The 12,216-nt window shown below is 56.1% G+C and overlaps 1 protein-coding gene across 1 annotated transcript in view; it reads left to right on the top strand.

Annotated features, from left to right (window-relative positions):
• The first annotated feature begins 1,104 nt into the window (after positions 1 to 1,104).
• Positions 1,105 to 12,216, top strand: part of DNHD1 (dynein heavy chain domain 1) — a 178,169-nt gene continuing 167,057 nt past the window's right edge. Inside the window, exons 1-2 of the mRNA XM_084616938.1 lie at positions 1,105 to 1,188; positions 9,213 to 9,285. Of these exons, the coding sequence (XP_084473064.1) occupies positions 9,234 to 9,285 (52 nt within the window). The 5' untranslated portion in view covers positions 1,105 to 1,188; positions 9,213 to 9,233. The remainder of the gene's footprint in view (positions 1,189 to 9,212; positions 9,286 to 12,216) is intronic.

Below are 12,216 nucleotides of genomic sequence, written 5' to 3'. Positions count from 1 at the left end.
TGTTCTGAGTGGGGTGGGGTGGGGCAGTTGGGGGGAAGGAGCTGTGGGGGGCGGGGCTGTTCTGAGTGGGGTGGGGTGGGGCAGTTGGGGGGAAGGAGCCGTGGGGGGCGGGGCTGTTCTATGGGGGGGAAGGAGCCGGGGGGGCGGGGCTGTTCTGTGGGGGGTGGGGTGGGGCAGTTGGGGGGAAGGAGCTGTGGGGGCGGGGCTGTTCTGTGGGGGGGGGCAGTTGGGGGGAAGGAGCTGTGGGGGCGGGGCTGTTCTGGGGGTGGGGTGGGGTGGGGCAGTTGGGGGGAAGGAGCTGTGGGGGCGGGGCTGTTCTATGGGGGCAAAGGAGCCGTGGGGGCGGGGCTGTTCTGAGTGGGGTGGGGTGGGGCAGTTGGGGGGAAGGAGCCGGGGGGGTGGGGCTGTTCTGGGGGTGGGGTGGGGCAGTTGGGGGGAAGGAGCTGTGGGGGCGGGGCTGTTCTGAGTGGGGTGGGGCAGTTGGGGGGAAGGAGCTGTGGGGGGTGGGGCTGTTCTGGGGGTGGGGTGGGGCAGTTGGGGGGAAGGAGCCGTGGGGGGCGGGGCTGTTCTATGGGGCGGGAAGGAGCCGGGGGGGCGGGGCTGTTCTGAGTGGGGTGGGGTGGGGCAGATGGGGGGAAGGAGCCGGGGGGGGCGGGGTTGTTCTATGGGGGGGCAAGGAGCCGGGGGGCGGGGCTGTTCTGAGTGGGGTGGGGTGGGGCAGTTGGGGGGAAGGAGCCGTGGGGGGCGGGGCTGTTCTATGGGGGGGGAAGGAGCCAGGGGGGCGGGGCTCTGCGGGGGCGGGGCTGTTCTATGGGGGGGGAAGGAGCCGGGGGGGGCAGGGCTGTTCTATGGGGGGGGAAGGAGCCGGGGGGGGCGGGGCTGTTCTATGGGGGGGGGAAGGAGCTGTGGGGGCGGGGCTGTTCTGAGTGGGGTGGGGTGGGGCAGTTGGGGGGAAGGAGCCGGGGGGGCGGGGCTGTTCTATGGGGGGGAAGGAGCCGGGGGGGCGGGGCTGTTCTTTGGGGGGGGAAGGAGCCGGGGGGCGGGGCTCTGCGGGGGCGGGGCCAGCCCATCGGGGCGGGGCGATTTTCGCGGCCGCCTCGCGCCCTGCGACCGTTGCTCGTTCCCGCCCCGCGGGGCCGCCGCGTCCCTGGTAACGGCCGGGCGGGGTCGTGGGGCGCCGAGCGCAGGGTGGGTGCGGCCGGGCCCCCCCTCGGTCCCCCCCCGGTCCCTCCTGCGCCCCGCCCCCCCCGTGTCCTCCCCTTCCCTCCCCCACCCCGGCCCCCTTGGTCCCCCCCGTGTCCTCCCCTTCCCTCCCCCACCCCGGCCCCCCCGGGTTCCCCCCCGGGTCCCCTTCTGCCACCCGCCCCCCTCCGCCCCCCTCGTTCCCCCTGCCTCCTGCCCCGCCCCCCTCGGTCCCCCCCGTGTCCTCCCTTTCCCTCCCCCACCCCGCCCCCCTCGGTCCCCCCCGTGTCCTCCCCTTCCCTCCCCCACCCCGGCCCCCCCGGGTCCCCCCCCGGGTCCCCTTCTGCCACCCGCCCCCCTCCGCCCCCCTCGTTCCCCCTGCCTCCTGCCCCGCCCCCCTCGGTCCCCCCCGTGTCCTCCCTTTCCCTCCCCCACCCCGCCCCCCTCGGTCCCCCCCGTGTCCTACCCTTCCCTCCCCCACCCCGCCCCCCTCGGTCCCCCCCGTGTCCTCCCTTTCCCTCCCCCACCCCGGCCCCCCCGGGTCCCCTTCTGCCACCCGCCCCCCTCCGCCCCCCTCGTTCCCCCTGCCTCCTGCCCCGGCCCCCTCGGTCCCCCCCGTGTCCTCCCCTTCCCTCCCCCACCCCGGCCCCCTTGGTCCCCCCCGTGTCCTCCCCTTCCCTCCCCCACCCCGGCCCCCCGGGTCCCCCCCCGGGTCCCCTTCTGCCACCCGCCCCCCTCGTTCCCCCTGCCTCCTGCCCCGCCCCCCTCGGTCCCCCCCGTGTCCTCCCCTTCCCTCACCCACCCCGGCCCCCCCGGGTCCCCTTCTGCCACCCGCCCCCCTCCGCCCCCCTCGTTCCCCCTGCCTCCTGCCCCGCCCCCCTCGGTCCCCACCGTGTCCTCCCCTTCCCTCCCCCACCCCAGCCCCCCCGGGTCCCCTTCTGCCACCTGCCCCCCTCGTTCCCCCTGCCTCCTGCCCCGCCCCCCTCGGTCCCCACCGTGTCCTCTCCTTCCCTCCCCAGCCCCACCCTCGGCCCCGTCGGTTCCCCCCCCCCGGGTCCTCTCCTTCCCCCTGCCCCCCACCCCGGCCCCCTCGGTCTCTCTCCGGGTCCTCTCCTTCCCCCCGCTTTCCCCCCTCAGGTTCTCTCGTTCTCCCCCGCCCCCCCACCCTGCCCCCACGGTTCCCTCTCGGGTTCTTTTGTTCTCCCCCACCCTGCCCCCCGCGTTCCCCCGGTTCACTCCTTCCCCCCGCGCCCTCCTGGTTCTCTCGTTCTCTCCTGTCCCCCTTGCCCCCCGTGGTTCCCCCCCCGGTTCTCTTCTTCCCCCTGAGGTCTTCCCCCAGTTCTCTCGTTGTCCCCTGCCCCCTCAACCTGCCCCCCCGCGGTCCCTCCGGTTCTCTCCTTCCCCACTCCCCTCCCACCCCCACGCTTCCCCCCACTCCTCTCCTTCCACCCCGCCCCTGCTCCGCCCCCGATGTCCCCCCACTCCTCTCATTCCGCCCCCTGCCCCCTCCACTCTGTACCCTTGCCCCCCACTCCGCCCCCTGAGGTCCTCTCTTTCCCCCCCACTCCTTCTCCTTCCCCCTCGCCCCCCATTCTGCCCCTGGAGGTCCCCTCGCCCCCCCGCTACTCTCCTTCTCCTCCGCCCCCTCCACTCTGCCCCCCCGAGGTCCTGTCATCCCCCTCCTTCCCCCTCAGCCCCTTCACTCTGCCCTCTGAGGTCCCCTCACCCCCCCTTCCCCTCCGCTCCTCTTGTTCCCCCCTGCCCCCGCTCTCCCACTGAGGTCCCCTCACCCCTCCGCCCTGCCCCCACTCCTCTCATTGCCCTGCCTTCCCCAATCTGCCCCCCTGGGTCCCCTCCCCCGCCTGCTCCTCTCATTCCCCCCGCCCCTTCCCGAGGTCCCCCCGGTCCCCGCACTCTGCCCCCCCCCAGGTCCGCTCCCACTCTGCCCCCCGGCTCCTCTCATTCCCTCTGCCTCCCCCATCAGGCCCCCTCCGGCTCCCAATGCTCTCCTCCCTCCCTCAGTGCCCCCATCACCTATCGCCCCCCAGCTTCCCTTCACCTTCCTCTGCCCTGTCCCTCCAGCCCCCAGTGCTCTGTCCCCCCCTCTGCTGCCCCCCATCATCTATCCCTCCACTCACCTACGTTTTATCCCACTACCCAGCATCTCCAGTTCCCCCATCACCATCTCTGTGCCTCATCATTGACCTACCCACCGCACCCCTGATCACCACACCTCCACCATCCCCTACTGCCTGCTCCTCCCAGCACCTCCAACCGCTCCCTCCTGCTGCCCCATCACTTACCCTGTAAGGGACCAGTGCGAAGGCAGTTTGGCCTAGTGGTCACAGCTGAGGTCCACACGTCAGGGATGGTATCAGTGAGCAGAGGTCAGAGGAATCGCTAGAGCTGGGTTCAGTAAGCAAGAGTTGAGGCCAGAGTCAGGCTGGGATCGGAGACCAGAAGCCAAGGTGAAGTCTGAAGTCAGGCTCTGCAGACCTGGGTTGTAGGCCACAAATCTTTACATCTTTACCCCTGCCTCTTCTTCAGGGGCAGCCTTCCTATGGATGGGCACTGGGCTTGGCTTATCCAGGTGGTCCAGATGAAACCTTTTTACCGTCTCAGGGTATGGACATGGGCAATGAATTCCCAGGAGTGTTCTTTAGTTCTCCCAATTGGTTAGGGAGTACAGTCTCCTTCACTGCAATATAGAGTCAAGGACAGAGTGGACCATATATTCCTCATGCCCTTGGAGCTGGACTGGCAGGGGTGGCTGTTGGGATCAATCAGGAAAAGGGTCCTATGTGTTAGGTTTCAGGAGGGATACGTGGAAATTATTAGGAATCATTAAAAAGGGGATAGAGAATAAGACAGAGAATCTATTATTGCCCTTATATAAATCCATGGTACGCCCACATCTTGAGTACAGTGTACAGATGCGGTCTCCTTGTCTCAAAAAAGATATACTGGCATTAGAAAAGGTTCAGAGAAGGGCTACTAAAATGATTTGGGGTTTGGAATGAGGAGAGATTAAAGAGGCTAGGACTTTTCAGCTTGGAAAAGAGGAGACTGGGGGATATGAGAGAGGTATGTAAATTCATGAGTGCTGTGGAGAAAGTGAATAAGGAAAAATTATTTACTTGTTCCCATAATATAAGAATTAAGGGCCACCAAATGAAATTAATGGGCAGCAGGTTTAAAATAAATAAAAGGAAGTTCTTCACACAGCGCAAAGTCAACCTGTGGAACTCCTTGCCTGGGGAGGTTGTGAAGGCTAGGACTTCACATTGCCATGTGAGGCAATATCAGGATGTAGCAGGTCCCAACAGGTCCACAAAGAAAACTTCAAGAAAAGAATTGCAAGTGGAGGGAGTAGCTCATCCATTTGTAGCAGGATGGTATGAACCAGAGGGGGGAGGGATATAGCTCAGTGGTTTGAGCATTGGCCTGCTAAACCCAGGGTTGTGAGTTCAATCCTTGAGGGGGCCATTTAGGGATCTGGGGCAAAAATTGGGGGTTGGCCCTGCTTTGAGCAGGGGGTTGAACTAGATGACCTCCTGAGGTCCCTTCCAACCCTGATATTCTATGTGATTCTATGTGACTATAACAGGGTTTAAAAGAGAACTAGATAAATTCATGGAGGTTAAATCCATTAATGGCTATTAGCCAGGATGGGTAAGGAATGGTGTCCCTAGCCTCTGTTTGTCAGAGGGTGGAGATGGATGGCAGGAGAGAGATCACTTGATCATTACCTGTTAGGGTCACTTCCTCCGGGGCACCTGGCATTGGCCTCTGTCAGCAGACAGGATACTGGGCTGGATGGATCTTTGGTCTGACCCAGTATGGCCGTTCTTATGGTCTTATGAAAACAGATCGAGGGAGCTGCAATTTGAAGGTGACAGGGTGGATTTGCTAACCTATCCAGAAAGGTCTGAGAAACTGGTGGTCTAGCTTGTGAGATGGCGTGTTTATATGGAGGTGCGTTGCTGCGAGTCAGACTTTTCGACCCACTGTGAAAACTGGGTCTTCCTGGTGTGAATGGTCTGAGTACCACTTATTTTCCTTTTTTGTGTCTTCAAGGTGGTCCTTAAGCTCCTCCTGGATATGATGAATTTATTTGATCCAGTTGGCAGTGGCTGGGTTTGGAGAGGCTGCTGGCAAGGCCAAGTGGAAACAAGGGTGAAACCTGTAATTTTCAAAGAAGGTGCTCTGCCCCGTGCAGGCCTGGTCAGTGTTGGATGAGAACTTGGCATGAGGAAGGAGGGAGAACCAGTTATCTTGATGGTAGTTGACAAAGCACCTTAGGTATTGCTCTAATACTTGGTTCACCTTCTCTGTCTGCCTATCTGTGTGTCGGGTGGTATGTGAAGAAGGTAAAAGCATGAATGTCCATTAGCTGGAGTGCTTCACTCCAAAAGCGAGAGACAAACTGCAGGCCTCTCTCTGAGGTGATATGATCCAAAAGTCCATTAAGGCAGACCACATAAACCACTAGTAGTCAAGCTGTGTTTTCAGCAGAGAGCAGGCTGTTACAGGGGATGAAGTGCACCGTTTTGGTCAGTTGGTCTACCACAATTAAGGCTACTGTGTGGCCATGAGAGTCAGGGAGTTCCACTATGGAATCCATGCTGATTGAGGCCCATGGTATAGGTGGGGTCTCCAGGGGTACTAGGGTGCCGAGGGGCTTAACATGAGGCATCTTGGTGCGCGCACACAGGTCACAAGAGTCAACCTAGTCCTGGACTTTAGCTTGCTTATGGGGCCACCAGAAGAAACAGGAAGCCGTGTGGAAAGTCTTAAGGAGGCCAAAGTGGCCTCCCCATGGAGTGTTGTGGCAGAGATGGAGCACTTCTAGCCATGGGAATGTATGTGTGCCTATTGAGGTAGGTGATCCCGTCCTGTGTGGAGCACTGCATTTTGGTTCTGGCTCTTGTTTGCGCAGGCTGTTCTGTCACCTCCTGGGCTAATGGATCACCCCACAAAGTGGATCAGATTAGATCAAGCAGGTCTTGGTGGATTTTGGCACGAAGGAAGTTCCGAGGTTTTGGGAGACGGAGTGGTTCTTGGTTAGCTCTTCGCCCTGTCATTGTCTTTCCTATTCCTGGGTGATAGATGATGATGAAATCAAACTGAGAAGAATAATGCCCACCTGAGATGTCTTTGGTTCAAAGTTCAAACCTTAGACAGATATTCAGAAAAGACTTGGACTGGGTTTCTGTGTCCCTTGAGGAGATGGTGCCATTCTTCAAAGGCTGATTTAATTGTGAGTAGCTCCTGATTTAATATCTCATAATTCTGTTTGGCAGAATTGATTGTTCAGGAGTAGTAGGCACAGGGGTGCAACACTTGATGTGGACCATGCCTCTGAGAGAGTATGGCCCAATGGCTACACTGGAGGCATCAGCTTCCACTGTGAATGCTTGGGCTGGGTGTGCTAGACAGGAGTGGTGGTGAAAGCAGCTTTGAGCTGTTCGAAAGCATGATGAGCTTCCGGTGTCCAAACAAATTTGACAGCCTTGTGCAGGAGGAGGCTGTTTGCCCTGAGAAGTCTGGAATGAACTGTCAGTAAAAATTTATGAAGCTCAGGATGGGGGGACCTGGGCACTGCCCAATTGCAGATGGCCTCCACCTTCTGGGGGTCCATCTTGATGCTGTTTGAGGAAAGGATGTAACCCAAGAACTCTGTAGGGGACTGGTCAAAGGTACATTTTTCCAGTTGCATGAACAGGCCACGCTTCTGTATCCTTTTCAGGATGAAACCAATGTCATAACAATGCTGCTTGGGATTATCTGAAAACGCAAGTATATCATTGAGGTAGATGACACATGCTGATCCAGGGTGTCTCTAAATACATCATTCACAAAGTGTTGAAAGATCGTGGGAATGCTGGTCAGCCTGAATGGCATTACTAGATATTGAAAGTCCCCATAATGAGTTCAAAAGGCAGTCTTCCATTTGTCTCCTGCCCTGATGAACATAAGAATGGCCAGGCTGGGTCAGACCAAAGGTCCATCCAGCCCAGTATCCTGTCTGCTGACAGTGGCCAATGCCAGATGCCCCAGAGGGAGTGAACCTAACAGGTAATGATCAAGTGATCTCTCTCCTGCCATCCATCTCCACCCTCTGACAAACAGAGGCTAGGGACACCATTCCTTAGGGACACCAGTCCTTACCCATCCTGGCTAATAGCCATTAATGGATTTAACCTCCATGAATTTATCCAGTCCTCTTTTAAACCCTGTTATAGTCTTAGCCTTCACAACCTCCCCAGGCAAGGAGTTTCTCAGGTTGACTGTGCGCACTAGATTGTAGGCGCCCTGGAGATCCAGTTTGGTGACAACTCTGGCAGCCTGCACACAATCTGGAATTGGAAAAGGTTCAGAAAAGGGCAATAAAAATGATTAGGGGTATAGAATGCCTTCCATATTAGGAGAGATTAATAAGACTGGGACTTTTCAGCTTGGAAAAGAGGCAACTAAGGGGGGATATGATAGAGGTATATAAAGTCATGAGTGGTATAGAGAAAGTAAATAAGGAAGTGTTCTTGTATTATGAAGAGTAAATAACAAGAGGCCACCAAATGAAATTAATAGGTAGCAGATTTAAAACAAACACAAGAAAGTATTTTTTCACTGTCAACCTGTGGAACTTCTTGCCAGAGGCTGTTGTGAAGCTTGATACTATAACTGGGTTCAAAAGGGAGCTAGATAGATTCATGGAAGATAAGTGCATCAATGGCTATTAGCCAGGATGGGCAGGAATGGTCTGTTTGCCAGAGCTGGGATTGGGTGACAGGGCGTGGATCACGTGATGATAACCTATCTGTTCATTCCCTCTGGGGCACCTGGCATTGGCCACTGTCAGCAGACAGGATACTGGGCTGGATGGACCTTTGGTCTGACCCCTTATGGCCGTTCTTATGTTCCCATCCAAACATTTGGGTAGTGGTACTGTGGGGCCCTGTTCAAAAGGCAGTAGGGCCCAACCCAATCCTGGAGCATGGAATTTTCTTTCTGAGACCATGCTAGCTGCTCGCGACATGTCTGATTTTCTGCTAGGAGCTGCATCAATTGGGACTGCAGCAGATGGTTCTTGGTTTGGAGTCGTGCAACCTGCTCCTGGAGATCCGGTACTCCATGGAGTCCAGTGGGCAATAGTAGACCCGCCCCTTCCATAACCCTGCTCAGGGGCTGCTGCAGAGGGGATCGGAAGGGGTCTGGACAAACTGTAAGACTAGGACATAGATGGTCTGGCTTAGCAGTCACAGCTGGGCTGGGGTCTACACGTCAGGGATGATAGTCAGTGAGCAGGAGTCAGAGGAATCGCTAGAGCTGGGTTCAGTAAGCAAGAGTCAGGGTCAGAGTCAGGCTGGGGTTGGAGAGCAGAGGTAGTATCAGGGTGAAGTCAGGAGGCAAGAGTCAGGGTCATTGTTGGACTGGGATCAGGAGACAAGGTGAAGTCTGGAGTTGCAGCAGGCCCAAAGTCTGTGTGGTTGCCCAGACAACTTCCTGGGGCACCCTCCAGGATTAAATAGGGTGCTTGGTCAATCAAAAGGCTGCAGGGGTCAAACTGCATCCCTTGGGTGGTACTTCGTGTGGTGCCTGCTCTCCAAAGTGCTCTGCGTGGCCTCCTGGTGGCATTGTGGGAATGTCAGCTGTCCCAGGCTCTGCAGACTTAGTTCTAGTCCGTGAATGCTTATATGCACCATCAGGGCCCCCCATCACCTACTCGCCCGCACATCCCTCTCAGTGCGCCCCTTACATCCTCCACCTCTCCCATTGTCCCCCATGGCACTGTCTGACTCCACCCCCTCCCCCACTTTCTCCTCACCCGATGGCATTACCTAACATCCTCTAACCCCACTTTGTCCACTCCCGCACCATGGCACAGCTTGCCCCCTCTGATCTCACTTTGTCCCCCGCCCGAGAACAGACTGCCTGTGATCCCATCCTCCTGAAACAACCTGCCCCCATTTTGCCCCTTCCCCATGCTTCAATGGCACCTAGACTGACCAGGCCTTTGTCTTTAGCAGCTTTGTGTGCACAGAGATACCATGCAGTCTTCCCCGACTCTCCCCAGTCTGTTCCCTGCTGCTGCTGGCCCAGGTAAGGAGCCTTCATCTCTGCTGCCACAACCGGGGGAGTACAGGGACTTAGAGGGTGGTGTCGGAGAGAAGGCTTTGGATTCTTTGACCATGGGATGGTGTTCCATGAAGGAGGAGTGCTGGGCAGAGACGGGCTCCACTTACGAAGAGAGGGAAGAGCATCTTTGCGAGCAGACTGGCTAACCTAGTGAGGAGGGCTTTAAACTAGGTTCACCGGGGGAAGGAGACCAAAGCCCTGAGGTAAGTGGGAAAGTGGGATACCAGGAGGAAGCACAGGCAGGAACGTCTGTGAGGGGAGGGCTCCTGCCTCATACTGAGAATGAGGGGCGATCAGCAGGTTATCTCAAGTGCTTATATACGAATGCACAAAGCCTTGGAAACAAGCAGGGAGAACTGGAGGTCCTGGTGATGTCAAGGAATTATGACGTGATTGGAATAACAGAGACTTGGTAGGATAACTCACATGACTGGAGCACTGTCATGAATGGTTATAAACTGTTCAGGAAGGACAGGCAGGGCAGAAGAGGTGGGGGAGTAGCACTGTATGTAAGGGAGCAGTATGACTGCTCAGAGCTCTGGTACGAAACTGCAGAAAAACCTGAGTGTCTCTGGATTAAGTTTAGAAGTGTGAGCAACAAGAGTGATGTAGTGGTGGGAGTCTGCTATAGACCACCGGACCAGGGGGATGAGGTGGATGAGGCTTTCTTCCGGCAGCTCGCAGAAGCTAGTAGATCGCACACCCTGGTTCTCATGGGTGACTTTAATTTTGCTGATATCTGCTGGGAGAGCAATACAGCAGTGCATAGACAATCCAGGAAGTTTTTGGAAAACATAGGGGACAATTTCCTGGTGCAAGTGCTAGAGGAGCCAACTAGGGGGGGAGCTTTTCTTGACCTGCTGCTCACAAACCAAGAAGAATTAGTGGAGGAAGCAAAAGTGGATGGGAATCTGGGAGGCAGTGACCATGAGTTGGTTGAGTTCAGGATCCTGACACAGGGAAGAAAGGTAAGCAGCAGGATACGGACCCTGGACTTCAGAAAAGCAGACTTCGACTCCCTCAGGGAATGGATGGGAAGGATCCCCTGGGGGACTAACATGAAGGGGAAAGGAGTCCAGGAGAGCTGGCTGTATTTCAAGGAATCCCTGTTGAGGTTACAGGGACAAACCATCCCGATGTGTCGAAAGAATAGTAAATATGGCAGGTGACTGGCTTGGCTTAACAGTGAAATTCTTGCTGATCTTAAATACAAAAAAGAAGCTTACAAGAAGTGGAAGATTGGACAAATGACCAGGGAAGAGTATAAAAATATTGCTCGGGCATGTAGGAATGAAATCAGGAGGGCCAAATCGCACCTGGAGCTGCAGCTAGCAAGAGATGTTAAGAGTAACAAGAAGGGTTTCTTCAGGTATGTTGGCAACAAGAAGAAAGCCAAGGGAAGCGTGGGCCCCTTACTGAATGAGGGAGGCAACCTAATGACAGAGGATGTGGGAAAAGCTAATTTACTCAATGCTTTTTTTGCCTCTGTCTTCACTAACAAGGTCAGCTCCTAGACTGCTGCACTGGGCATCACAGCATGGGGAGTAGATGGCCAACCCTCTGTGGAGAAAGAGGTGGTTAGGGACTATTTAGAAAAGCTGGACGTGCACAAGTGCATGGGGCCGGACGCGTTGCATCCGAGAGTGCTAAAGGAATTGGCGGCTGTGATTGCAGAGCTGTTGGCCATTATCTTTGAAAACTCGTGGCGAATGGGGGAAGTCCCAGATGACTGGAAAAAGGCTAATGTAGTGCCAATCTTTAAAAAAGGGAAGAAGGAGGGAACTACAGGTCAGTCAGCCACACTCAGTCCCCGGAAAAATCATGGAGCAGGTCCTCAAGGAATCAATCCTGAAGCACTTAGAGGAGAGGAAAGTGATCAGGAACAGTCAGCATGGATTCACCAAGGGAAGGTCATGCCTGACTAATCTAATCGCCTTCTATGATGAGATTACTGGTTCTGTGGATGAAGGGAAAGCAGTGGATGTATTGTTTCTTGACTTTAGCAAAGCTTTTGACATGGTCTCTCACAGTATTCTTGTCAGCAAGTTAAAAAAGTGTGGGCTGGATGAATGCACTCTAAGGTGGGTAGAAAGTTGGCTAGATTGTCGGGCTCAACGGGTAGTGATCAATGGCTCCATGTCTAGTTGGCAGCCGGTATCAAGTGGATTGCCCCAGGGGTTGGTCCTCGGTCCGGTTTTGTTCACTATCTTCATAAATGATCTGAAGGATGGTGTGGATTGCACTCTCAGCAAATTTGCGGATGGTACTAAACTAGGAGGAGTGATAGATTCGCTCGAGGGAAGGGATAGGATACAGAGGGACCTAGACAAATTGGAGGATTGGGCCAAAAGAAATCTGATGAGGTTCAATAAGGATAAGTGCAGGGTCCTGCACTTAGGACGGAAGAACCCAATGCACGCTACAGACTAGGGACCGAATGGCTCGGCAGCAGTTCTGCAGAAAAGGACCTAGGGGTGACAGTGGACGAGAAGCTGGATGTGAGTCAGCAGTGTGCCCTTGTTGCCAAGAAGGCCAATGGCATTTTGGGATGTATAAGTAGGGGCATTGCCAGCAGATCGAGGGACGTGATCGTTCCCCTCTATTCGACTTTGGTGAGGCCTCATCTGGAGTACTGTGTCCAGTTTTGGGCCCCACACTACAAGAAGGATGTGGATAAATTGGAGAGAGTCCAGCGAAGGGCAACAAAAATGATTAGGGGTCTGGAACACATGACTTATGAGGAGAGGCTGAGGGAACTGGGATTGTTTAGTCTGCAGAAGAGAAGAATGAGGGGGGATTTGACAGCTGCTTTCAACTACCTGAGAGGTGGTTCCAGTGAGGATGGTTCTAGACTATTCTCAGTGGTGGAAGATGACAGAACGAGGAGTAATGGTC

This window comes from Lepidochelys olivacea (assembly GCF_965140295.1).
Source record: "Lepidochelys olivacea isolate rLepOli2 genome assembly, chromosome: 1".
Lineage (NCBI taxonomy): Eukaryota > Metazoa > Chordata > Testudines > Cheloniidae > Lepidochelys > Lepidochelys olivacea.
The sequence above is the reverse complement of the archived record's forward strand: the minus strand, read 5'-3'. Positions and strand labels throughout refer to the sequence as shown.